The sequence below is a fragment of the Oculina patagonica genome, chromosome 7 (assembly GCF_052425735.1).
Source record: "Oculina patagonica isolate OP01 chromosome 7, crgOcupat, whole genome shotgun sequence".
In the NCBI taxonomy this organism is placed as follows: domain Eukaryota; kingdom Metazoa; phylum Cnidaria; class Anthozoa; order Scleractinia; family Oculinidae; genus Oculina; species Oculina patagonica.
Genome location: NC_135764.1, coordinates 17444177 through 17468882, shown reverse-complemented (window position 1 = coordinate 17468882; position 24706 = coordinate 17444177). Strand labels below are relative to the sequence as shown.

General features: G+C 39.1%; 2 protein-coding genes across 2 annotated transcripts; both read left to right on the top strand.

Annotated features, from left to right (window-relative positions):
* Window positions 1-3123, top strand: LOC144659254 (uncharacterized). Its single transcript, XM_078519681.1, has 2 exons — window positions 1-1669; window positions 2963-3123. Exons 1-2 carry the CDS (start codon window positions 1-3, stop codon window positions 3121-3123), a joined length of 1830 nt encoding a protein of 609 aa, XP_078375807.1.
* A 1641-nt stretch (window positions 3124-4764) lies between these two features.
* On the top strand, window positions 4765-18403 carry LOC144661477 (universal stress protein Slr1101-like). The gene is made up of 4 exons (XM_078522259.1): window positions 4765-4925; window positions 12840-12920; window positions 16213-16313; window positions 18067-18403. The coding sequence occupies exons 1-4, from the start codon at window positions 4856-4858 to the stop codon at window positions 18259-18261; spliced, it is 447 nt and encodes a 148-aa protein (XP_078378385.1). The 5' UTR covers window positions 4765-4855; the 3' UTR covers window positions 18262-18403.
* Window positions 18404-24706: the final 6303 nt, after the last annotated feature.

Below are 24706 nucleotides of genomic sequence, written 5' to 3'. Positions count from 1 at the left end.
ATGACGCTCCAGAGCGAAAGCCGCATGGAAACTCTGGAGCCGAGGACGCCATTAGTGCACCCAAAAACACAGTTGAGGATAGGAAACTGGAACGTAAGAACCTTGTATGCACAAGGGAAGGCAGCCCAAGCGGCGAAAGCAATGAGAGAGGCTAAGTTGCAGATAATGGGTATAAGTGAAAGCAGATGGTGTGGATCGGGGAAGTTCATTCTCACTACAGGTGAGACGATAGTGTATTCTGGCAGAGATGACGAAGTTCATCAACATGGCGTGGCCATCATGCTAAACAAAGATGCAGCAAAAGCATTGATCAACTGGACACCTATAGATGAGCGAATAATTCGAGCCAGATTCCACTCTAGGTATGTCAAGTTAACGCTGATACATGTCTATGCCCCCACTAATGACACTGACGAAGAGGTGAAAGATCATTTCTATGAGAAGCTCCAGGCAATAGTGGAAAAAACACCGAAGCACGATTTGCTGGTTATCACTGGAGATTTGAACGCAAAGGTAGGAAGCGATGTAGAAGGATACGAAAGAGTAATGGGTAAGCATGGAGTTGGAACCAGGAACGACAATGGCGAGAAACTATGCGAGTTTTGCGGCATGAACGACCTAGTGATCACAGGTACGATATTTCCTCATAAGGAGATCCATAAACAAACTTGGATATCCCCTGATAGACGCACTTGCAATCAGATAGACCATGTGTTAATCAACAGGAAATTTAGAACATCTGTGCTGGACACAAGAGCCATAAGATCAGATGATATCGCCAGTGACCACCACCTGGTTTGCACCAAACTGAGGTTAAAGCTAAAAGCAGCTCCTAAAAGACGTGGAATTAGGAGAACGAGATATGATACTCAGAAGCTGGAGAACGATGTGTGTAGGAGGCAGTTTTGTTTGGAACTAAGGAACAGGTTTGAGATATTGCAGAGGGAGGAGCTGGAAGATGACGAAACAGATCGGCCAGAAGCTGAGCTGGAGAAGGCTAACGGTATCATAGAGAAGGCTTACAATATGACAGCAAAGAAAGTGCTAGGATATAAGAAAAAGAAAGTTAAGCCATGGATCAGTAAAGAATCATGGGACCCGATTGAGCAGAGGAAAATGATTAAACTAAAACTTGATGGAACCAGCTCCGAGAGACTGAAAGAAAAGAGGCGAGTAGAATATAAAGCCAAAGACCGAGAAGTGAAGAGGCAAATACGCAGGGACAAGAGGAATTGGACAGAAGGGATAGCAAAAGAAGCAGAGGAAGCAGCGAATATGCAACACATGAAGACTCTTTACAACTTAACTAAAACGATCTGCAACGGCAAACCAAGGCAGAGCACAGTAGTCAACGACAGAAATGGTAACGCCTTAACCAGCGATGAGGATAGAAGGAAGCGGTGGAGAGAGCATTTCATGGAGATACTCAATAGAGAGGAGCCAGCCTACCCGATCAATGAAGAAGATTGTGAACAACAGGGCATAGCTGACATTGACACGGGACCTGTGAGTAAAGCTGAGATAAGAAGGGCAATAAAGAGTCTTAAGAATGGTAAAGCCCCTGGTGAAGATATGATAACAGCTGAACTACTGAAGGCAGACCTTGAATTTACAACCGATAGAGTGAAAGAACTTATAGACACGATCTGGAGTCTGGAAAAGGTCCCACGTAAATGGAGAACACGTTTTACGTACGTAAATATTTACGCGTCAGTGGAAATCCACCTTTAGCGTAGCAGCAGAACTATTTTTGACTGTCCGCGCGGGGCCTGGGCGCTTTATATGGGCGACACACTCGATTTGACTTTTTCGCTGGCGATGATTTTGAGTACATGCAGTACGTGTGATCAGCGGCATGTAAAATGTGGAAGCTGCGTTTGTCGTTTGCGATCGTTTGCGATGTCCTTTTCGCTAAAAAGCAAGAAGTTAAATTTTGAAGCGCTACCGCTTTCACTTCTGTTCAGTACCTTTTCCCTGACATTGTCAGAGCTAAATTTATAACAAACAGGAAGCAAAAACTTGGGCCACATTTCGCTTTAAAAAACCTCTGGAATAAACCGAAGAAGATGTTTCTCGATTCGATTCGTGCAATACTCTTCGAGAAATGACTTCCGACCGTGTTTAATCCCAACATGTCGCTTTCTCTTGTAATAGTCAGTCAAAGTGCAGAGAAAGCTATAAATATGCAAGATCAAGTAAAGCCAAGTTGTTGTCAAACACGAAAGCGAAACTTACTCAATTCAAAAGAGCCGAAATTTCGAAATTCTTTTTGCAACCAAACACTAATATTACTCATTACTAAGTTAATTTAAGAAGAAAAAAAACTTTTTGAGCCTTAAGCGCGAAATATAAACAGCAAAAACTGGGGAAATTTGCAAAGGCTCCACGAAAACGTTTTCATAATGACCGCGCGCTGGAATGGAACGAGCTTTGAGCTTTTTGACGTCACAAATTGGTGTTTCAATTCTGATGGGTTTGCACGTGCACCTGCACGCTTGCTAATTAACATTTGGTGAGAATACAAATATATATAAGCTAAGTGAATTACCAGCATTTCACACGCTGAGAAAAATCAAATCTTTTACATCTGAGAATGTGAAAATCCGAAACATTCCTATGACATTCCGTTCCGTTCCTACTATTTGCGTTCGACGAAGGAGAGCGCAAGCCTAATTCTGTTTTGCGTCCTGTGTCTTTTGAGTTGGTAGGCCTGTGCACTGTTATGCGGAATGAATCGAGCCGTAATGCGCGCGCAGGTGTATGGACTCCAAATTGGCCGCCCCGATTGATTTTTGCAGGGGCGCCACGGTCTCGGCCGGGAAACTGGTGCGACGATATTTTAGTCTCGTTTTTGCATTGAATCGTCCCTTTTGTCGTCTTTGGTCGCTGTTCTGCACGTGTGCTTCACGAATTCGCTAGATTGTGTACTTAGTAAAACTGTTTACTTTCGTTCTCGTACAAGAATCGCCTCTTCTGTCGTCTATGGTCGCTGAACTGCGACCAAAACTGACCGTTGCTTGTGGTCAAATAGCAAATGTTCTGAGTTGTATAGCTCAGCGGCAGGAGCCCATTACTAATGGGCTCCTGTCAGCGGCCATTGTGCCACTTAATCATGGCTTGTGATCAAATAACAAACTTTCCGAGTTATGTAGCTCAGCGGCTGTTGAGCCACTTGATCATTACTTGTGATCAGAACACGGCGTTATCGAGTGATGAGGCTAGCATTTGCGTTAAACATTTGCACGGTGTAGACGACATCAGAGCAGATGAAGCGATCGAATACAACCGAACCAGTCAGATGAAGCGATCGAATACAACCGAACCATTGTTCAGTCGAGTAAATGCGGCACCGGAAGCATTCTTTTGTATAACGTGACCAAATCACGTTGTGCACAGAGTTCTGAGACTTCGATAAATGATACCCACAATAATTATGATAGTAAGCTTATAAAGAGATATGAAAGAGATGTCCGTGTTGTAGCTGGAAAGAATGGCGATAGGAGTTGTTCTGTTGCTATGATCTCTACAAATGCTGAGAAATCTCAGGCAGTGAAAAAAGCAAAAAGCAACAGGAAACGAGATAGAGAACCATCTCGAATTTCCGTTCGTAGAGTTACTAAATTGTTTAGAAGAAAGAAATATAGAAGTAGACTTAAAAAACTACTGAAACATAATTTCCCAAGCTCCTCACTTATTATACTTGTGTGTTTAATACACATAACACACATTCAAAGACAAGCAATTGTCATTCATTCTTGGAATTAATAAAGTTATTGTTCACAGTTTATTCCCATCAATGTTGTTAAATTATTCTTACAAACATTTCACCTTCCTCTTTTGTCCCATCACCAACAAATTGTACAAGAAAAAGGGGAAATCCCAGTCAACACCAAAAACTACCCCTCCTTTCAAGCCTTACTCGAACGCATTCCCCTAATCGCTGATTACTACTAGTATTAGTAATAGTAATTGACTGAGTGGAGTACAATTGGAGTATCGAGTAATTTCTCGGCTGAGCGCGCAGCGCGGGCGATTCGAGCACGATCTCTCTTGTGCACGTCCATACTATTCGTTCCCATCGAGGTGAGTCGTTGGCCTTGTGGAGTCATGGTTTCATTGGTTGTGCAGCAGGACGCAGAGCCCATTCATGCGCGTATTGAGCGCGTGGGTGGTGTCCATACGGTATCCAATGGTTGCTCATGATCCTGTTTGGACACCCACGTATCGCCGCCGATTACGCGACAATGGCGCGCCAGAACCAATCAAATCGAGAATTTTGTTATAGATACGATTAATATTCTTATAACTCACTTCGCAGCACTTTACTTGCTATCAGCAACTCCTAGTTATAATAGAGCAGTTTTCAATTGAGTGTCGTAAAACCAAAACCAAAGTAATTACTCTGGCCAATCACAAAGGACACGGACAATCCAGTGAACCAATCAAAACTCGAAGCAAATACATGTAGTTGGCACGAAGCGCGGGAAAACGTGCCCGAGCGAGTCACGATTGGTTTTGGTTTTACTTCTGATTCGCTGAGAAAGTGGCGCGAGATTTTTAAGCCAATCACTAATCGTAGTAATGCAAAACCAAAGCAAACGCAATTTTCTTTCGACACTTAAGTGAAAACCGCTCTTTACCTGGGAATTTTTCTTAAACGCATTGGTAATATCCGGCAGGAGGTAATAATATGGCTCCTGAATATGGCTTACTTGACGGTTCTTGGTGCCGCAGTCCAAAAGGCTCGCGGCCTCTAAGGAAGATTGTCTCAGCACTGGGACGAGGGTGAACGACCAAGCCCAGTTGTGCGAATTGATTGTGTAGGTGTACGACTGTACGATACATAAAACACGCGATGGCGAAGCCAGAAAGGAAAGTCGGTATTCCTGTCGATGCAAGTGAACACAGTGAGAAGGCCTGTGACTGTAAGTAATATTGATATCCAATGTGTAGTTTCGTTTAAGCTTGTAACAGTTCGACCTTTGCGACTCGACTGGGCACCGTGGAAGGCGAACGCAGGCATAATATTACTGATCGGTTAATAAGTCCCAAAATGTCATTTCTTAAGCTGTATTTCTTCGAATCAGAAAATTTCGCGGTCGAACATCTTCTATTTATTGAAGACTTTCTGCGAGAACTTAAAAGTTCATTTTTTATGCATGACATTGTTCTCACGTGATGGGCATGTGACGACAGTGGTATTTACAGCAGCGCACACTACAATTTTCTGCCTGACGTTATGCACCTATCAATGTTAAGCCCGAGGGGGGGGGGGGTCGGGCAAGGGGTGGGGATTTTGATATTTTCTATAAAAAAATGTCAAATTCCCCACCCCCGGGACAAAATAATTGGTCAAAATCCCCATGAAAGGTGGCCAGATGTCCTTCAAACCTTCTATATATGACCAAAATCGCTACCCTGGGGCCATCACGTACGATCAAAATCCCTACCCTGGGGACCTACCTCACGATCAAATTCCCGTGGTTAGCCCGACCCCCCCCCCTCGGGCTTAACATTGATAGGTGCATTACAGCGAAACTCATAGAGCCCGGGCCAAACGAGGACGAGAGTTGATGAGAGTCGACACTCTTGAGAGTTTTTGTCAACTGTCATCAAATTGGGCCAAACCAGAACGAGAGTCCTTCAATCTCCCTGGCCTGACCTGACCAATTAATGAAACCAATAATGGATAGAGCGGTTTTCACTTGAGTGTCGAAAAAAGTAAATTGCGTTTGCTTTGGTTTTGCATTACTCTGCTCAGTGATTGGCTTAAAAATCTCGCGCCACTTTATCAGCCAATCAGAACTTAAACCAAAACCAATCGTGATTCGCTCGCGCACGTTTTCCCGCACTTCGTGCCAGCTTCATGTATTTGCTTCGAGTTTTGATTGGTTCACTTTATTGTCTGTGTTCTTTGTGATTGGCCGGAGTAATTACTTTGGTTTTGGTTTTACAACACTCAATTGAAAACTGCTCTAACAGTGCTCGAAATTAACTTTTAGGTCTGGTCTTCTACAGGACGAGTAGGCTTAAAATTTACTCGTCCCAGGAGCAAAGCTACTGGTCACTCTTTACATTTTTCCCACGTGTAATACAATAAGTAATTTGCGCCTGCAGGTAAATACACGCTAAACCATGATGAAATAATTAAACGCAACCATAAAATATGCATTTTTTTTAGTTTAAAGAATTACAACAATTTCTTCTCCGTTACACGTAAGAGCTGCAACGACATAATCATTTGGCCTCGTGTGCCTTTAAGCAGTTTGAAAGTTATTTGTTCCGATCGTCAGGGAATACTGCGTGTTTTTCCATTTGGAAATTCCCTGCAAAACTTGCAAAACGTTTTGTTTTATTTTCCATCAATCTGGAGCCATTTGTACCTTTCTTCCCTCGATTCCCTAAACTTCCGTCGGAGCTGCAGCAGGCATGAAGGTGTTGCGTTGATTTCTTGATCTTGCTTTCCTCCAAAGAAAGAACTCAGTGAACTTTGAACTGGCTTTCGTTTGGACATTTTGACAAATTGTATTTTGGAAGAAAATACAGATGCGACCAAGATCTAATCAAGCTGAGCAAACACGAAAAGCCGCCATATTGCCTCCCACAATGCATTTCATTTCGAGTAGAACCCAGACTTTTACCTGCCAAGAGAACGCCTAGCATTTTTTGATCGTCGTTTCGAAACATTCGTTTTCGGAAATTCTTTGTTTGCTTCGACACTTTTAGTCCTTTTAGTACGAGACAAAGGCAATTATTTGTCGGAGAACTGAAACTTTACTCGTCCAGAGGACTAGTAGCAAAAAAATCTACTCGTTTTGGGCAATTTTCACTCGTTTTAGACGAGTGGACGACCGTTAAGTTCGAGCACTGCTCTAATAATTAGTATCAATCGATGTCAATCAATCCATTAATATTGAAAATCAATGACCAATCAATGATGTAAAAGGTTTGCGACTTTTAACATGATCGATTTTCATCGACTGTCATTGATTATCATTGATTTTCATCGATTACCATCTATTTTCATCAATTGTTTTTATTTGGTTTGATTCAATATGTATGTTTTTACATCAAATCAGTGGCTTTTAAAAGCGATCGATACGTAGTAATTTTATACTTATTCTTCTTTTTGACTGCCAAGTTTAAAAAAATTATATTGAGCGCTTTTTATTTTGCTATCATTTTAGTAAGCGAAGGCCCTTTTTCGATTAAAGAGCGAAATAATATTTCATACCCGAGTTCATATTTAAGCCGATGTTTCAAGAAATCAAATGAAACGATTTCTCTGAGATTTTCTCCCAAGGTAATTAGATAGTACAAGATTCACTTAAGGCCAAAATGTTACTTGATCGGGCCTTGTGAACGTTTTCTCAATAATGTTTTAAGACTGCTTTGTTTTTGTTGTATTTTAGCACCTGAAAAACTTCATTCAAAATTTTCTCGAAAACGCTCTCATAGAAATTCTTCAAATTTTGCAGACCGTGAGAAAACTATGTCAAGTCCAAGATCTAGAAGTCGTTTTTCAAAATTATCCGTCTATTACAAGATAATCGGTCTTGTGTAAAATGGGTGGTGACGTCATTATGTTGCTATGGTTACTCTGATTTCGATGAAACCTATCTCATTCGAAACTTTCAACTTTCTTTAGTAAAGCTGTACTGATCGATTTTCAGTCGGATTGTTTACGGTGGCGTACAAGTTGCTCAAAATTGAAAGGTATCGTCACTCAAAAATCCGATCGAGCCACTTTAAACTAGAGACGAGTTACCTGTCTAGACTCCTGAGTTTCGGTTACTCATCTGGTTAGCGAGCTTCCTTTTGGTATCCGTCTTTCAAGACACATTTCGAAAAGTAGCTCGTCTAGACGGGTAACTCACCTTGTGCCCGTCTTTATACTCGAGACGCGTAACCAGATGAACAACAAAATTTTTGCTGAAGCTCATCCAGACGGCTACCCTGGGTATCAGAGGATTTTTACTCGCACGCAATGGATACTTTGGCGGCGGAAGGCGGTTGCCATGAGTGGCGAAGCCACTAGAAAAAACCTCTGGCGCAGAGTGGTTTGATTTACCGTTTTCGTTAAACTTGATCTTTTTTCTCGTATTACATTTAAACCAATCACAGTAAACGTTCTCCCACTGTAATCACATGCACTAGTATGTGAGAGAGAGTCAATGAGAGTGCATGGGAGTTCCATGCCAAACATAACTCTCCTCCCCTAAGGTATGAATGCCTAAAATTATTTATGAAATGTTTATTGTTTCATGACCAATCACAGCGATACATAACCAAAACAATAGACAAGTCGATATTTGTGTTAAGTCATTCTCAGATAAACAAAACGAAATGAAAATGCTTATTAGGTTCATTTTGCTATCTTCAGACTGAAAATGACGTCACAAAAATGACATGGAAAATGGCATCATTGCAATGATAAATATGTCGAATAGGGGGAATTCTGAGTTATATTTTTACAACTGAATTTTTATTACGACTGAATTTTTAATTCAGGAAGTATAGTGGCTAGCCTGGTCACTCACATGGTTGGTCCATTATCTGTAAACTTTTGTTTGCAACTCCGCTGACCAGCAGATATAACTTTTATGGCGGTCGATTACTTTATACACGTCATTGTCAGCCAAATTTTGTTTCTTTGCTTCTTGTTTTTCTTGTCAAAACCCTTTAAATTTAAGACTGCCTTTATACGGCGACCATTTTTATCATCCGTTTAAGGCTGTAGTTTGGCAGTCGAAATCTTATATTTTTAACAAATTTATAGCCAGAGAACGCTTCAAACCTTAACAAGATGATGAATCCTGGCTACTCGTCCATTTTTTCGTTATATGAACCATAGGGTGTAAAGATACCATTCCGATACTTCACCTGAACTGCATCATAATTTGAGGGGAAATGGGACTTATTATAATAAACCTTTCCAATATGGCAGACAAAAACGAAATGGTTCTATTCACGTAAATACTCTACGTCACTTTTGGCAGTGCTGGCGCTAGCTTAAAGCAGTAATTACCAAAACTAAGGAGGATATACCTTTCATTTCAAGTTTCTATTGTGAAATTGGGATGAAAAGATGCAAAATTCACTATTTTATGAACTCAAGCCGAGGTTAATCGTTACAAATTACAGTGAATGTATGGGATCAAATAGTGCATACCGTGACGCTTATAACACATGGCCCCAAACACAGAGACTTGTCTGCCTGTGAAAGGACACAGTTGCAGACTACAAATAACATAGGCACGCTAAGTGTGCAGGAGTTATTTTTTCAATTTATGGGGTGGCTTGGGGTGAAACTGGGTGATTGTCCTGTTGGGATGGTTTATGCCATGGGTTGAGCCATTTGTGTATGGCGGCCCACGGAGTCACTTTTTTGCACAAAATTTGCTTGCAAACAAAATAACTTTTACGTGCATTTTGATACATCAGAACTGTTTTATTAAATACGTAAATTTTCGTCATTTAATTGAAAAACAAAAACTAATTCAATTATCAAAATGTAACAAAATGGCACGTTCTTATTCTGTTTAAGCGGTTATTTTGTTGCTAGCTTTGTAGCAACCGTAACGTGTTACTTTTGTTTGTTACGGAATACTTTTGGATTTTTGCCAAACACTGAAACATGATATTGTTGTTTTTCTCACTTTTGTAACATAAGACCTTTGTTTTTTAAAAACGAACGTAACACGATACCCTTGTTTTTCTCGAAAAAGCCACGTTTCCATACAGACATTGAACGAAAAGTACTATAATAAACGAAGTAATAAACGCATCAAATCAAAAACCACTTTCTTCGGGAAAGTTCTTTAAAGCGCAGTATACCTTGGAGTCTTTGTTTCCTGTCAGAACTGTTCAACAAAGATTTTCTTTCATTTACAACCTAAATTCTATTCAACAAACAAGAACTAATTGAGATATCAAACTGTCACGGAATGGCACGCTCTTATTCTGTTTTTGCTATCGATTATAGTTGCTTTTAACAGCAAAGTTAATACTTGTACCGGTTCATTAAATATTTGAACGAGATGTTTTACAGTTGATTTCAGTTTACTTTGGCTGCCCGCTTTGCGAAGTTTGTTGGGAAATTGGAAACTCTGTTATGAAGTTGCCAATTACGTTGCGAGTTTGCGAATCAAATTGCGAACTTCGATAAGTTCCCAACTTCGGCCTGACTGAACTTTCGAAGTTTTGGTAGTTGAGGAGAAACAAGACATGTTGCTCGAAAGTCATGGCAATTTCTGAACTCGAAGATTTTAGAGCTTGTCAAGGAAAGTTGAAGTAGCTTGAAGTGCAAGACAACGTTTCGCATCAGCGATCACGCAAGTGATTTGGCGATAAATAAATTTTATGCAGGTAGAAATTTGGTCAAATTTTAACTTTTTTGTATGAAAACACATATTTAACGATTTCTGTGAGGCATAATGTTCACTGTCTTCAATTTCAAGTCTTCTGCGTTTGTAAACCGGATGAAACTGGATGGTTTATTGATTTTAATCGAAGCCGACGCGACGCGACAGACTAATTTGTTCGAGACAACATGTTTACGGCTCGCTGAACATAAAAGTTTTTTATTTTTATGACAGTTGTTTCCAACAGTTTAGCGTAGCAAAGCCCTTTTTGATAACATAATTATAGAAGGTTTTATTAATTTCGGGACGAAGTTGGGAACTTTGTATCGAAGCTCACAATTTGATTCACAAACTCGCAACCTATTTGGCAACTTCATAACAAACTTTCCAATTTCCCAACGAACTTCGCAAAGCGGACGGCAAAAGTAATGACAACATTATTCTTCAAATCTGCTTTGTGCAAATGTTATATGTTATTTTTACTACGGTCAGGAAAGCTAGCCTCTCCAAACGTACGCTCGAATAAGACAAATAACAAGTTATTGTTGGGCCTTTTGCTCACAGCGTATGCGTTGTAAGCAGGCGGGCGTTACGAAAAACGTTTTTAATCCAGGGTTAAATCACAACTCACCGATTCCGCCTCCTTCTAATCTAAAAACTTCGAACGAAATTGCTGACTACCTCAGTTTGCTTCCCCTTTATAAACTACAATTTGATTGGTTCCGATAGTACCTGAAATCTGATTGGTGTGACAAACCCACATACTTCACTGATTACAGGTCCATCGCGCCGACTAAAGAGCTATTTTGAAAAAATAACTCAAAAATGTGTGAATAGATCAGTCTCTCTCATTTACATTTAATTGTGGGCCCAAGAGAGGCCCACAACCCTAATCTTGACAGTCACCAGCGGATTGCGTAATACGTGTGCGCGCCACGTTTATAAAGGCTATCTGCAAACTGGAAGTTGAAAATTTTGTTCTTCCACTAAGAACGATCGGAATGCAAAAAATGACAGTTTGTCGTAACACCGGAAGAGAAAAATCTTGTCTCCAAGAGCGATAAGAATGCGAAAAATCAACAGTTTGTCACATTAGATCAAGGCTTCTGTCTGAAGATTGCAGACGTTACGTTTTGCAGACGTTGTTTTATAGGTGTTGCTTTTGAGAAGATCTACTGTAATTGTATCACAGATAAACTACAGCAAAGCTTATGATTCCAACAATGATTATTCTCGAGAAATTCCTTATAACACTGACAACAAAGCGAGTTTGCTGACGGAGGAAAATCACATCTCAATTCACACCGCTTGCTCGAAACTTTGCAAAACTCTCAATCAAAAAAACAACTCTGATTGGTTCGCAGCAATAGGAAACGATAAAAAACATTCGTGACTTAAAGTGCCTATGAAGTAAAAAATAATTGCTGTTTAATTAAAGGCTTTTCAAAGTAAAGAAGAATGGCGTTTTCCTTTTTGCAATATCTTTTTTCGTTTTAGAGATATTTACGTTTTTATATTATGCAAATGAGCAAAGTGATGACGTCATTAATTGTTCCACAAAAAGATGAAGCATTGAATCAAGAATATCTCTTGGAATATTTGAGCTGAGTTCTTCAAACTTGGCACGATTAATGTACACCACAAAAGACACAAAATGACACCTGTCGTGACGTTGCCATGGCAACAGTTTTGCTGCAAATACCTATTTTAATTAATACTGATATCCCCAGTTTTTGCTTTATCAAAGATGATCCACTCCCAACAAGCTAATGAGGAGAGTTAGGGTAATAGGGCATTATGTGTGTTCCAAACTGGACCCTCTATCCCACTTTAAAGGGTTGCAAATTGAGATATTTGGTTTATGTCAGAAAGAGCCTGGAACCAAGAGTGTTGCCATGGTTACATCATAGTATGAGCCATCTTGCACCTTTAAGAAAGGTCACTACTGATGGCAAGTTTCAGAAATATCACCTTTATATTTTTAGAGATATCCTTGATTTTGTGATCTATCTTTTAGTGAAACAATTTATGACGTCATCACTTTCCTCATTTGCATAACACAAAAACGTGAATATCTCCTAAACGAAAGAAGATATTTCAAAACGGTAAACGCCATTCTTCTTTATTTGTAAAAGTCTTTCAAATGAGCATTAATTAATTTTTACTTCATAGGCACTTTAAGCGTGACGCGTTACTCGACCTTACTCGGAATAATTTTCTTTTGTCCAGTGATTTATCGACACCTCTTAACTGCATTGAGGCCCGCACTTTCTAACCTGTGGTTACCACTAGTTTCAATAACATTCTGGACTACTGATTATTTTTGTCTGACCAGACTGGCTGCTTGTCCAGTAAAACTTTCCTGGCTTAACAAATGACCTGCCTATAGACAAAAATTATTTGCACGCTTGTACTAAGATATACAATATATTAAAATGGTTTCTTCATGTTTGGCACTTTCTTCTTCTGTTTCAGGGTATTTAAGCAACATGCATCAGTCAAAAGACAAGGTGTTTATCATACATGTGAGTGAAATGACTCATTCTGGTTCAATCGGTAAGTCAGATCCTGATTGTTCATAATGACAAATATTGTCCAGGAACTTGAAACACCAGCTGGGTCTACGATATCTACATCCTTGTTTATTTCCACTGGACTGACCATTAACTATTTTGTAATCAGCTAATGGATTATTACATTTTTGCACTCTGCTTATCTAAGCAGTAAAGAACCACAGACTAGAGGTTTGGTTTTTCTAGATGATTATAAGCTCAAAATCTTAAAACAATGGTCCGATCAGTAAGCCACTGCAGGGCTTGAAATTGCGACCGATACGGTCGCATTTGGGACTAAATTTTTTAATTTGGCGACTAAACATTTCTTTTCAGTCGCAAGTTTGCGACTAGTTTTCGCCTAAATTAATGAAGAAATAAGAATTTCAATTGTTTTTTGTCAAACTTGTTATGAAAATTTTAAAAAGTGTGAATAATATCCTGCCTAATTTATCTTCAACATAACATGTACGTACAAGATTCGCTCAAACAGACTTACAGCAGTTTTTTTAACCCTTTCACCATTCTATTTCCAGCACGCAAAACCTCCTGAGCGGCGAATTGCTAGCTAGGTCAAACTTTCCGTCTAAAATAGCATGATTTGATTTTTTTAAACAGGGTTTGTGCACTTCAAATAGGCTTTTGTATTCCAAAAATTACAACACAAGCAAGAAAATCCAAGACAAAAACATTGTGATAAATTAGAACATTTATTTCATTCAAAAAAGAGTGAAAAATTAATGGAATGTTTGTACAACTCTTACCGCATTGTTCAACCGCACGGAAAACATGACTGTAGAAAATGGTAGGACAGTTTGAGTCCATACAGCTTTGATCCTGGCATCCGAGGTTCGAAGAGGTCTTCAATAACTCGAGCCATTCACCATTGACAAATTGTGAAAATAATTCCTTCCAAGTTTTAAAACTGGCCTCAAATTCTTCACTTCGATAATAGCATGCATGAAGAGTTTTAATCCACCATTACGGTAGTCTAGATAAACTTTCCTGTTTTCTTGCTTGCTTTGATGTGTTCGATTGATTAAAACAGCATCCTAATGGTTTTAGCCATGTCTCACACCTGCACATAGAGATAGATCAAGATGAAAGATCTAAATTTCGTTCACGGCAAGCTCTGCTTGAAATTCTTGCAACTACCTCGAAATATTGCCACGAAAGTTCGGGATCAAGTGAATTATCGTGCAAAAATGTGCAATTATTTGCGTCAAATTACCCGACACAGCCAATAATCCCTTGAAATTTCACGTGGTTCCAAACAATAGACGTCACAAAAATACGACAAAACAGCATGAAATGCCGCAGAAATATCGCTTGAAACCGAAATTCCCTCAAAAAGCCCCAAAAAGCGTGGAATTGAAATTGATATCAAAGAAATTACTCATCAACAAGCTTTTAGCCAGGATTTAAAAAGTGGGAGTCCAAAATTTTTATAAGGCCTGACTTTGTCCCCATAGGAGGGCCTGAAGAGCATGCAAGGTGTTTTTCTGCAGTTATGAGTGCAACTTAGGTATCTAAAGATTTCCAAATTTGCAAAACAAACCTCTGTATACAGTTATTCATATTAATGTTCTCTGAAAAGTGGCCGTTCTGGATTCCCACCTGGCTAAAAGCCTGCTCATCAAGAGTTGTATATTTATACATTTTTTCCTACCAAACATTTTTTGGCTTGACTTAAAGTTGACTTCTAACTTAAGGTTGATTTGGGTTTGCAGTTATTTAATTTTTAATTTCAATTTTAATGTTATCTTTTTTCACTGCACAATTTATAAACTAAAGTGATATGTAAGCAGTAAAAAGAAAAAGAAATTACATAAATTTATATACACAAGGAAAAAAGAAGCAGTGAAGAAGGACTAGAAAGGAACCATACATGTTAGTCGACCTTTAAGATAATTACATAAATTATAATTTAAAAATCAAAAGCCCTCTGGGCTAAGTGTCCCATGTCACTTTTCAGAGTTAATTTGAAAATAGATTGCTTTTCACGTCTTTTAATGGCTTGCAAAGATATCGAAAATTGACAGGCGTGCATCCAACATAAAGAAAAAATTAGACTTCTCACCCCTAAAATTTGAACTAAAACTATAGCTACTTTTGTGGCTTGATAAAAGTTGTGACATTCACAACACGATATACTGGAAACTCTTGATTCAGACCTGTCAATTCAGAAACTTTATCAGTATTTATAAGCGATTTCCCAAGCAGCCAAAAGTAGGCTTTACTAAAATTCAGAGTACACTCCAGCATGTAGCCGTTTAACAGTTATAGGACTCTGACAACAGCAGAAGAAAGAATATGACAGATACTTAGCTGTTGAAAAACGCTGTATTGCACTTTGATTCACGAAGCATTCATTCTGTACTTATACCACACAAATGACTATTTAATCTATCCAGTATCTTTCACAGATAGTTTTTAAATATCTAAAAAAGGTGACAATTCACGAAATTTATACAAAAAGAAAGACAGTGTTTGCCCTTTTGCAGCTTGTTAATTTTTGCAGCGGGGTTCAAAAGGTCAGCATTAAATTGATGTGTGCATTTTAACCCCAACAGGCAGTTTCAAGGGGCGTATGGAAAATACAGAATCCGGATCTGGAACACAGCACTTTTTTAATTTTTTTTTATTTTTTAAAAAAAATCAAGCTTCAAAGTTGGGGGTGCGGCTTATACATGAGTTTTTATGGTATCATTTATTTAAGTCTATGCTTTTTGCGATCTGGCAGGGATGTACATTTAGTATTAATAATATATTCAAACTGGCAGCTACAGGCCTATGTTAGAAAAAATAAACAAGGTAAATTATAGGCATAATAACAGCAGCTCGGTAAATAGTACTTACTCAGAATGGTACTTTAAGAAGTAGTCCATTTTTAGTGGTAGTCCATTAGAGGGCCAGTGTTTTGTCGTCCACCCTTATTTCTAATGTTTTAAATTGAGCATGAAAGGACAGAAAACGAAAACGGGGCGTGGCAATTAAATGCAACTCCATAAATTTGACGTCTGAATAAAAATGTTGAATATGTCAATCAAAATAGGTATTAAATCAGGCAAGTTTGCATGTGTTGTAGTTATTAATTTCAGGTCAAAATGATTTTAAACTAGTTTTTCTTTCCTTAAAGATTATGTAATGAAAGCTAACACAAAGGAGAATGCAACTCAGACTAGTTTCGAATCATATTGACCTGAAATTCAATTAGAACTACAACACATTTACAATATGTTTGTTTTGTTAGTAGTGTTAGTAGTAACATGGTTTGTGTGTAATTATTTGAACAGAAACTATTACTAAAGAAGATTGGGAACAGCACGTTAAAGATCACACAGAGAAAGTGAAAGAAGTTGAAGAGAAATACAAGAAAAAGTTGACTGATGCAGGGGTATGTTAAACACTGGAATGGTGCTTTCCATTCTCTTAGTTGCCATGTGCAACACTATTCTCCAATCATTTAGCTAGTCCAGCTGAATAGAACGACAAACAGTACTGAGCAAAACGAGAGGCATAATAAACGATAGTCACTCAGTGTAGCACAGTTTCCAAGTACAGCTTGAATTAATGCACATAAGCCCTAACCATTCAAAGACAACATGTACAACAGCTAATTATTATTTTTTTTTTTGTGACTTTCGCAATCTTGTTTCATCAGTTCTTTAAAGACATTAGAAGCCTATAAGAGAAAGGCAAATGCCGGGGGAAAGGGGGGGGGGATAGGGTATGGTTTTTGAGGTTCTCGGTCCTTAAATAGGGTATCATTTTTGTTCCTTTTGGCAATGTGTTCCCGGTGTGATCCTTAGATTGGGTACCTAAATTCTATCAGCTAAAATAAACGCCCAGCTAAATGAAAAATTAAAAGGGATCTTAAAACTGAACTAACTATTCAAGTATTATTAAAGCGATTTTATAAAGATTTGTGTTTTGCCGTGCACGGTTGGCCGTTATTTGAGTCGTCACGGAATGCTTCTCCTCGCCCTCCTCTTAAATAGGGTGTCATTTTGGGCCTAAAAAGATTTTAATGGTTCATTATAACCACTCTTTATCAGTTGATGCTACAATTATAGTGCCAAACATGTCCAATGATTGGTTACACAACAAGTTACCAAAGCAACAGTCAGGCTTGCTGATATTGCGCGATGGTGCGATTTCGCACAATTGACCCCAAATCGCAACTTTTTACATCATTCATCAAAGATCGCATAATTCGTAATTTGAGAAAAGAGAAAGGAAATACTCCCTTTAACTAAGTTATAAGACAATTTGAACGTTGTTTCAAGGTGATTTACCTGTCAAAAAAAACCTTGGAAAACCTCTGATTTGGTTTCCAATCGAAAAAAATTACTTCGGCAGCTTCGGACAGGCAACTTTCTTTTTCAGTTTCAACTTAGCCATAACATTCACACATTTAAATTTGCTTTCTATCTTTGCTTTCTTGTATTGTACTGAAGTTTACCAGGCAAAATGGCTGAATTCAGAATGTTTAAATCCCTTCATGAAGTCAAAAACATTGTAGATCGTTCGACGCCATATGTTAACATTAGTGATCAAAATTAGAAACCCTGCGCAGCGTAGGTACTAAATGTATAAAGGGAAAAATAGGTAAATACTACGCTGTAGCCAAAAAATGTTCCCGATATTTCAGGCGCTGCCTTCTTCAGGGAGACAAAACTATTTCGTCGTTAAAAAGCTTGTTGTATAACTCGCGTACATGATAAGACAAAGAAATCAATTTACGTAAAACTAAAGTCGTGGTTTAGTCCACTCAGAGGGCCCTGTTGGAAGATATATCTCGTCTCCTGTTTCCTGCGTTGTTTTACCAGGCCTGTCTTCAGGTACCTGCACCAGCCGGATCACTCCCTGCATGATATGAAGGTCGAGCTGTCCTGAAGGCAGGCCTGGTAAACCTACAGCACTACAAGAAACAGGAGATGAGATACTATCTTCAAACACGGATCTCTTGAAATGTCTTGCACATCTTAACCAGTTTATATCGATGGAACATTTTTGAAGACATTTGACTTTAACTCTTGAAATTCACTGTTAAACTTGCTCTTGAATATTGACTTCACTTTCGGTCAACTGTTGCTGAAAATGGCGAAAAAATAATGCACATTGTCACAAATTGCTGTGTTTTTCAGGTGGCATTTGAGGTCAAGCTGTGTGGTGGTAAACCTGGCGAGTCCATATGTCACACTGTCAAGGAATGTGAATTGGACCTTGTGGTGATGGGAAGCCGTGGTATGGGTGCCATTAGACGCACCTTTGTAGGAAGTGTTAGTGATTATGTCCTTCATCATTCGCACGTGCCTACCATTATTTGTCCAAGGCAATAATTTTATGTCTTGGAAATAGTTGCTTGGCAACTGTCATTTTGTAACTGTTGAGGTAATCGTTAATGATATATAACTCTGTTAAACATGTAACATGGGGACAGGTTGGTTTTGATTCACTAATAAACACATCAATTGCAAAGAACTGTTTGGTGGATTTGTTTAAACTTTCACAATTCAACACTGTATAGTGTAATAGTCAAGCCCTGGCTCTTATTCTGTTGTTGCTATCGATCGTAGTTGCCTTTAACCCATTGACTCCCGGAGAATTTTAAAAGACCGCATTTTATGGATGTTTTTGACATTTTCTCGTCATTTACTACAGTCCGACCTCTATTAAGCGGCCACCCTCGGTACTTTGAAAAGTGGCCGCTTTATATTAAAGGACGGTGCCTCCTATTGATCCTGCGCACTTGTTCTGTTCTGCGCATCACGTAATGTATCGATCAGAATTGCGGTCACATCGTTCCAAGGTTACTTCGTTCCAAGTCACATCGTTCCAACTTTTGGTCAGATCGTTCCCAAAAAAAGTCACTTCGTTCCAACTAAAAGTTACTTCGTTCCATCGAAAAGTCAGATCGTTATATTAATTTAATAAAGAGAATGTTTTTAAGAAAACATTATCGAAAACATTACTACTCGATGTTGTTAAGTGCTACTATGACCAAATTTTTTGTCTTTCCTCTCGACGTTTTCTATGTCACAGATTGATGTAAGTTGTAATGGTCAACACACAGTGAAAACAGATAATTATATCAAACGCTTTTGATTAATTTGCTCGCTCAAAATGACGAATTCAACTACGAAAGTAAGATTTCTCTGCGACGAAATCCAGTTTGTGGACATATACTAAGCCAGGAACAGCGGAAGAGCAACATATCAATAAACATTGACCGCTAGCCACTGAAAACGGCTCACATTAACAGTTAAAAACAAATAGCTAAGCGCTAAAACGTAACCCGCAAACAGCTAACTGAATATGGTGTAGTTCACGAGCGAGATGCAAATATTTAACTCGCTAGCACTTTCCAAGACTTTCAAGGTTCATTATAACCACTCTTTATCAGTTGATGCTTCGGACAGGCAACTTTCTTTTTCAGTTTCAACTTAGCCATAACATTCACACATTTAAATTTGCTTTCTATCTTTGCTTTCTTGTATTGTACTGAAGGTTACCAGGCAAAATGGCTGAATTCAGAATGTTTAAATCCCTTCATGAAGTCAAAAACATTGTAGATCGTTCGACGCCATATGTTAACATTAGTGATCAAAATTAGAAACTCTGCGCAGCGTAGGTACTAAATGTATAAAGGGAAAAATAGGTAAATACTACGCTGTAGTCAAAAAATGTTCCCGATATTTCACATGTTAAATTTGTCATAAAGTAACAAAAAATTAGGCCGATTTTTTGGCCGTGCAAGTGAGAGCTGCTAGAGTCAAATCAAAGATCTCTTCGAGATATCGTTTTTTTTTGCATGAGGTTAGTATGAGTAGAAGGTTTATCCTGGGCATTGTTGTTCGAACATATGGAAAAATTCAAACGTCTTTCAGTTTAAGCATTTTTTATTTTCGCGGAGTAAATGCTGTATTTGTCAGTCGCGACGACTGGGTGCTTTGCGACTCATATACTTTGGCTTGGTTAAAAAAGGTAAACTTTGACGTTTGCCTTTAACATGTTTAATCGAAATAGTTGTTTCCTTTCGAGTTAGAAAGATTTCTACTCGGCTTAATTAATGCAGAAAAATAACGCCTGATCGCAGGTTAGGTTACGCACGACAGAGTTACCTTTTGTCTCGTCACGCAATCTTAACCCCACATTGAGAAGTAAATTTTCGTTTGGATATTACCAAAAGCCGCTTCTCCTCGCGTTATTCTTTACCTTACAGCTACACATGCCATTTCTAACGACTACATTTCCAGCAAAACAGTTGCTGTTATTTTTCTAATGGCGATCGATGCATTTACTTCTGAACAGAAGAAACGTTTAACGTTTACTGCTTCCACCGGAAGTAATTTCACAACAGGCTACAAAAACACTTGAATTGAAAACGATAATTAAAATGAAAAATGCGCTTGATGGTAGAATAATGTTTCCATACGTTTCGGGGCTACTGCCCCTTCTTCAGTGGAAAATGTGAAATGCCATCTAACGGAAATCAGCACGTGCGCGTGATCAAAGTATTTGAAAATTTACAAATCAAAACGTACGCCACAAGCGCGCGCGCTTGTTAGAGTGAACATTAGAGAAGATCAAATAAAGCTTAAGTCCACATTCAGTCCACGAGGTCGCAGGGTCTGGTGCCGGAAAATCAGCTTTGCCTCAAAACGCTTCCTTTCCATGGTGTCAGTAAGTCCGGCACGGAGCACTGACACAAGCATGTCGTTTGTGGTATGTCCTGGCAGATTAAAATGTTCAGCCACTGGAGCATCGCTTTGTATAGCGATAGATCGTAAATGCTCTCTGAATCTATCAGCCAGGCGTCGGCCAGTTTCCCCGATGTAACACTTGGCGCACGCGCGGCATTGTATCATATATACCGCATGTGTTGTGGTGCAGGTGTATCTTTGGCGAACATGGATTGATCCACCAGGTGTGTTGATAACAGGATTCGCGTTGGTGTTATCGCATGTCTTACAACGGGGTCTCGCACAAGGGGATGTTCCAAAATCCGCGCGGTCGGCAACAGTTCTTTCATCTCCTAATGTGCTCCGAACCAAGGCATCGCGTAAGTTCGAGTCGCGGCGATATGCACACAGAATTCGGACAGGCTGGAATATTTCACCTGTTTGAGGGTCGTCTTTCAGCAAGCCCAGATTCTTTGTCATGATGTTTTTGACTTGTGCATTTGAGGGGTGGTATGTAAGCACAAGCGGGATTGTTGGTTGCTGAGATGCTCTTTGTGTTGGTGTCTCTTGTAGCAAATTGTCCCGAGAGATGGATGCGACTTTATTCAAGGCCTGGTTGACAACACGTGGCGGATACTTGCGATCCAAGAAATAACTGACCATCTCCTTGCTTCTTTCATTGAAGTCGTCGGCTTCACTGCAAATGCGCTTCAACCTGAGCAGCTGGCTGAAAGGGATCGAAAACACTTATAAATATCACTTAACACATTTAATGATGTTGCAATTAGCGTAGCCTGCGTTGCAGACGAACAAAACCCCGGTTATATGCGTCGCATATAACCGGGGTTTTGTTCGTCTGCAACGCAGGCTACAATTAGCGAAGCGCACTAATGACGTCACAGAATTTGACCCCCGGTGTGAGTCAAAATTCAAACAAACAAACCGCTCTCTGTAAGAGCAATGTATGGTTGGCGGGCACTTTGGAGGCATATTTAGCGATTGTTTCACAAAACCATGGCCAGATTGGCTCGGATTTCGAGAGAAAGCCTTACCTGTGCAACGTAGAAAGCTCAAACCATGGTTTGAAACAAAAGGTTTGTCAAACAGAGCGATTATTCAATAAATGTGTAAAATGTTTTACTCTCAGTTATTGAATGGATTATAAAGGCCCGATTTGCTGCCGGGATTTGCTGAAAGAAAACATTTATTTTTATGAGAAATGCAAAACGTTTACACTGTTCTTAGTGGCACATTTTTCAACACAACAGAGCTAACCTCAGATTTATGCCACCACAAAGTACACAAAGAAACGCTCATCCGATCGGTCCCCTTCCCTGACCCGAATATTTTAAGAGGTCAATTTCGTTACACAATTGTCGCGGCAAATACTTTTTAATATACACTGATCGAGCTCGGCAGCTGTAGCTACAGTCTGTAATAGTAATGGGGATAAATAACAGCTTTATTAAAATCAAACCCGCCGTCAATTCCATTAGAAAGGCGTTTGAATAGCATAATATTTTTTCCCTCTATCTATCATGTGTCGAAACAGATCGGATGACCGGCGATCAGTGCCGTCAAATTAGGGAAGAATTCTGAATTTCTTGCAACCGACGATCTTTCCGGTGCCTAAATGAAGCAAACATACAAGTGCTATCCTTCGCAATTATATAATTCGATAGTAATTCGCTATCCGCCGCTTAAATTTCTCGGCAGCCTGAATAATTCATAATTTTGCAGTGGGAATCAAGGTGTTATTGCCGGATCTTCGACTAATAAATTCAATTTTGGGCCATTTTTTGGATACCTTCAATCTGTTTTCACTTACTAAAGCAAAAATGTTTGGAATCTATCATTTTTCGAGCCTTTCGAGAATCTCGGCCTCACATTGTGCCTTTCTCGCCCCTTTTTTCTTGTCAAGAATGCGTCCCCTCCATACAAAGCCTTTGCCCAAACTAAAATTGTTGTCCGACTCACGCGGGGGGGGGGGGGGGGTATCATGTGGCGAAATCTATTTTTAGTAATAGTGCGCTTCGCTAGATGATGTTGCAATTCTAAATTGTGCAACTCAGCAGAAATAATCAATTGTCACGAAATGAGTTCCCTTTGGTTAACTACCTCACTTTAGCAACGTTTTAGTGTGTGAAAGACTTGTACGAGTACAAATTTGCGTTGTTAATCGTTTTAGGTTAAATTAATATTAGCGCCTAAAGACTTGTACTAGTAAAAATTGCGTTCTTAATCGTTTTAAACTTCACTGCCTTCGAGCGCTGAACCGCTTACATTCTTCATTGGTTATGTGACGTAAGATTTGGGCTACTCACGTTTTTGATTCTTATATAATGTTTGTAAATTTGACAAGTCACGGTTTTTCTACAAGAACGGAAGTGCTGAAGCACAACTATAGAGTGACACTTACAAGTCACGCGCTTTGATCACCCACAGCGGATAGTATTCCCTTGAGAGTTAACAAGAATGCGATCCCTTCCGGTTCAGATTTGAGTCCACTAAACGCTATTCTCCTACTTTTTTGCTTGTAAACAAGCCACCCAAAAAAAGTCGAAAAAATGGCTCAAACACGATTATTTTGTTAATAAAAGCGTGGATTACGCAGTTCCGAAGAGTTAGTTATTTTAAAGATTGTTATATTTAATGTTGATTTTGTTCATGAGAAACCAATTTCAAATAGAATGTGCAAATAAATTTTATTTAGTTTACTTTTTTTAAATGCCACGTCAGCACTTTTTTCCAGTTTTCAAAGCCAATTATCTCGAAAATTAGCGTGGCTACCCCCAATTTTCTTTTTGGATTTTAGTAGCCCTTGATAACATCTACATTTCTTGCATAGTCATCGGCCGGGCAAAATACCTCGTTATTAGTAGGCACCGTCCTTGATAGAGGTACAATATAAATTGGATAGAAATTGCAGTAAATGCGATTTTATTGACTCTATATAGCAATTTAATGTTTTTAAAAAGTGAACATATATGAAGATAAATCCAAAATTCATTGTAACACAACATCAAGTGCATTTTCAGCCAATGCATAGTTCTAGCTCTTACACAGAGGGCACGTAGTTGAAATGTACAGTGTATTTCGTCGGGTTGATAATGTACAAAAAAAGATGCAAAACCTTAGGCTTTTTTGCAACAACAGTTAGTACGTGAAAAAATTGTGCTCAAGATATTTCATTATTTCGTTTGAAAATATAATTTGCTGACCGCTTAATAGAGGTAAAAAACCATATAAATAATACACATGCGGCAGCAAAAGGTGGCCGCGGCCGCCTAATAGAGGTGGCCGTTGAATAGAGGTATCAAGTAGAGCAGTTTACTGACAAATAATTCGGGACTTTGAAAAATGGCCGCTCAATGGAGGGTGGCCGCTTAATAGAGGTCGTACTGTACTCAAAAAGCCACTTGCAACCTGGAAGCACAATCATTGGAGTATAGGTCATTGTTGTGGGCTCCTGGCACAAATCAAAATTTTGGACAAGAAAGTGCCCTACCACTAGTCTTTTCGTTTTTCATTTTTTTCTTGCCTTTCCTATTTCTCCTTTCCTTACCTGTTTGCTGCAGTTGTTGGCCTATAACTTGGCTTGCTTGTCGGTTTAGGAATTTACGAGAAAGTGCCATCCAAAGAGGAAATACTCGCCACTGAAGAGCCATGGGTGGCTGAGGCAAATTTTTCTACGAGTTTTTCACTTTAAATTTTAAGCATTTTTGTGGGTATTTCAAGCACAATCGACCCAATCACTCTAATTGGAGAAAGAGCTTTTCCTCCTGCAGAGTTTGAGTGTAAGTGGTGCCTTTTTGATCAAAGATGACGTCACAATTGGAAGAAAGAGCAACGATCGTCAAGGCCGGTTTAGCAAATAAATACCTTGGCGCCACAGAGTCTCCAGAAATATCAGTTAAGGAATCTATAGAAGATTCCCTTCCATTTCTTCGACTCTTTGTAAATAGTCCTAATTATACCCACAGTATTAACATCATAATGACAACATTATTCTTTAAATCTGCTTTGTGTAAAAGCTTTATGTCATTTTTTCTACGGCCAGGAAAGCTAGCCTCTCCAAGACGAATAATAATTTTGTGTTGTG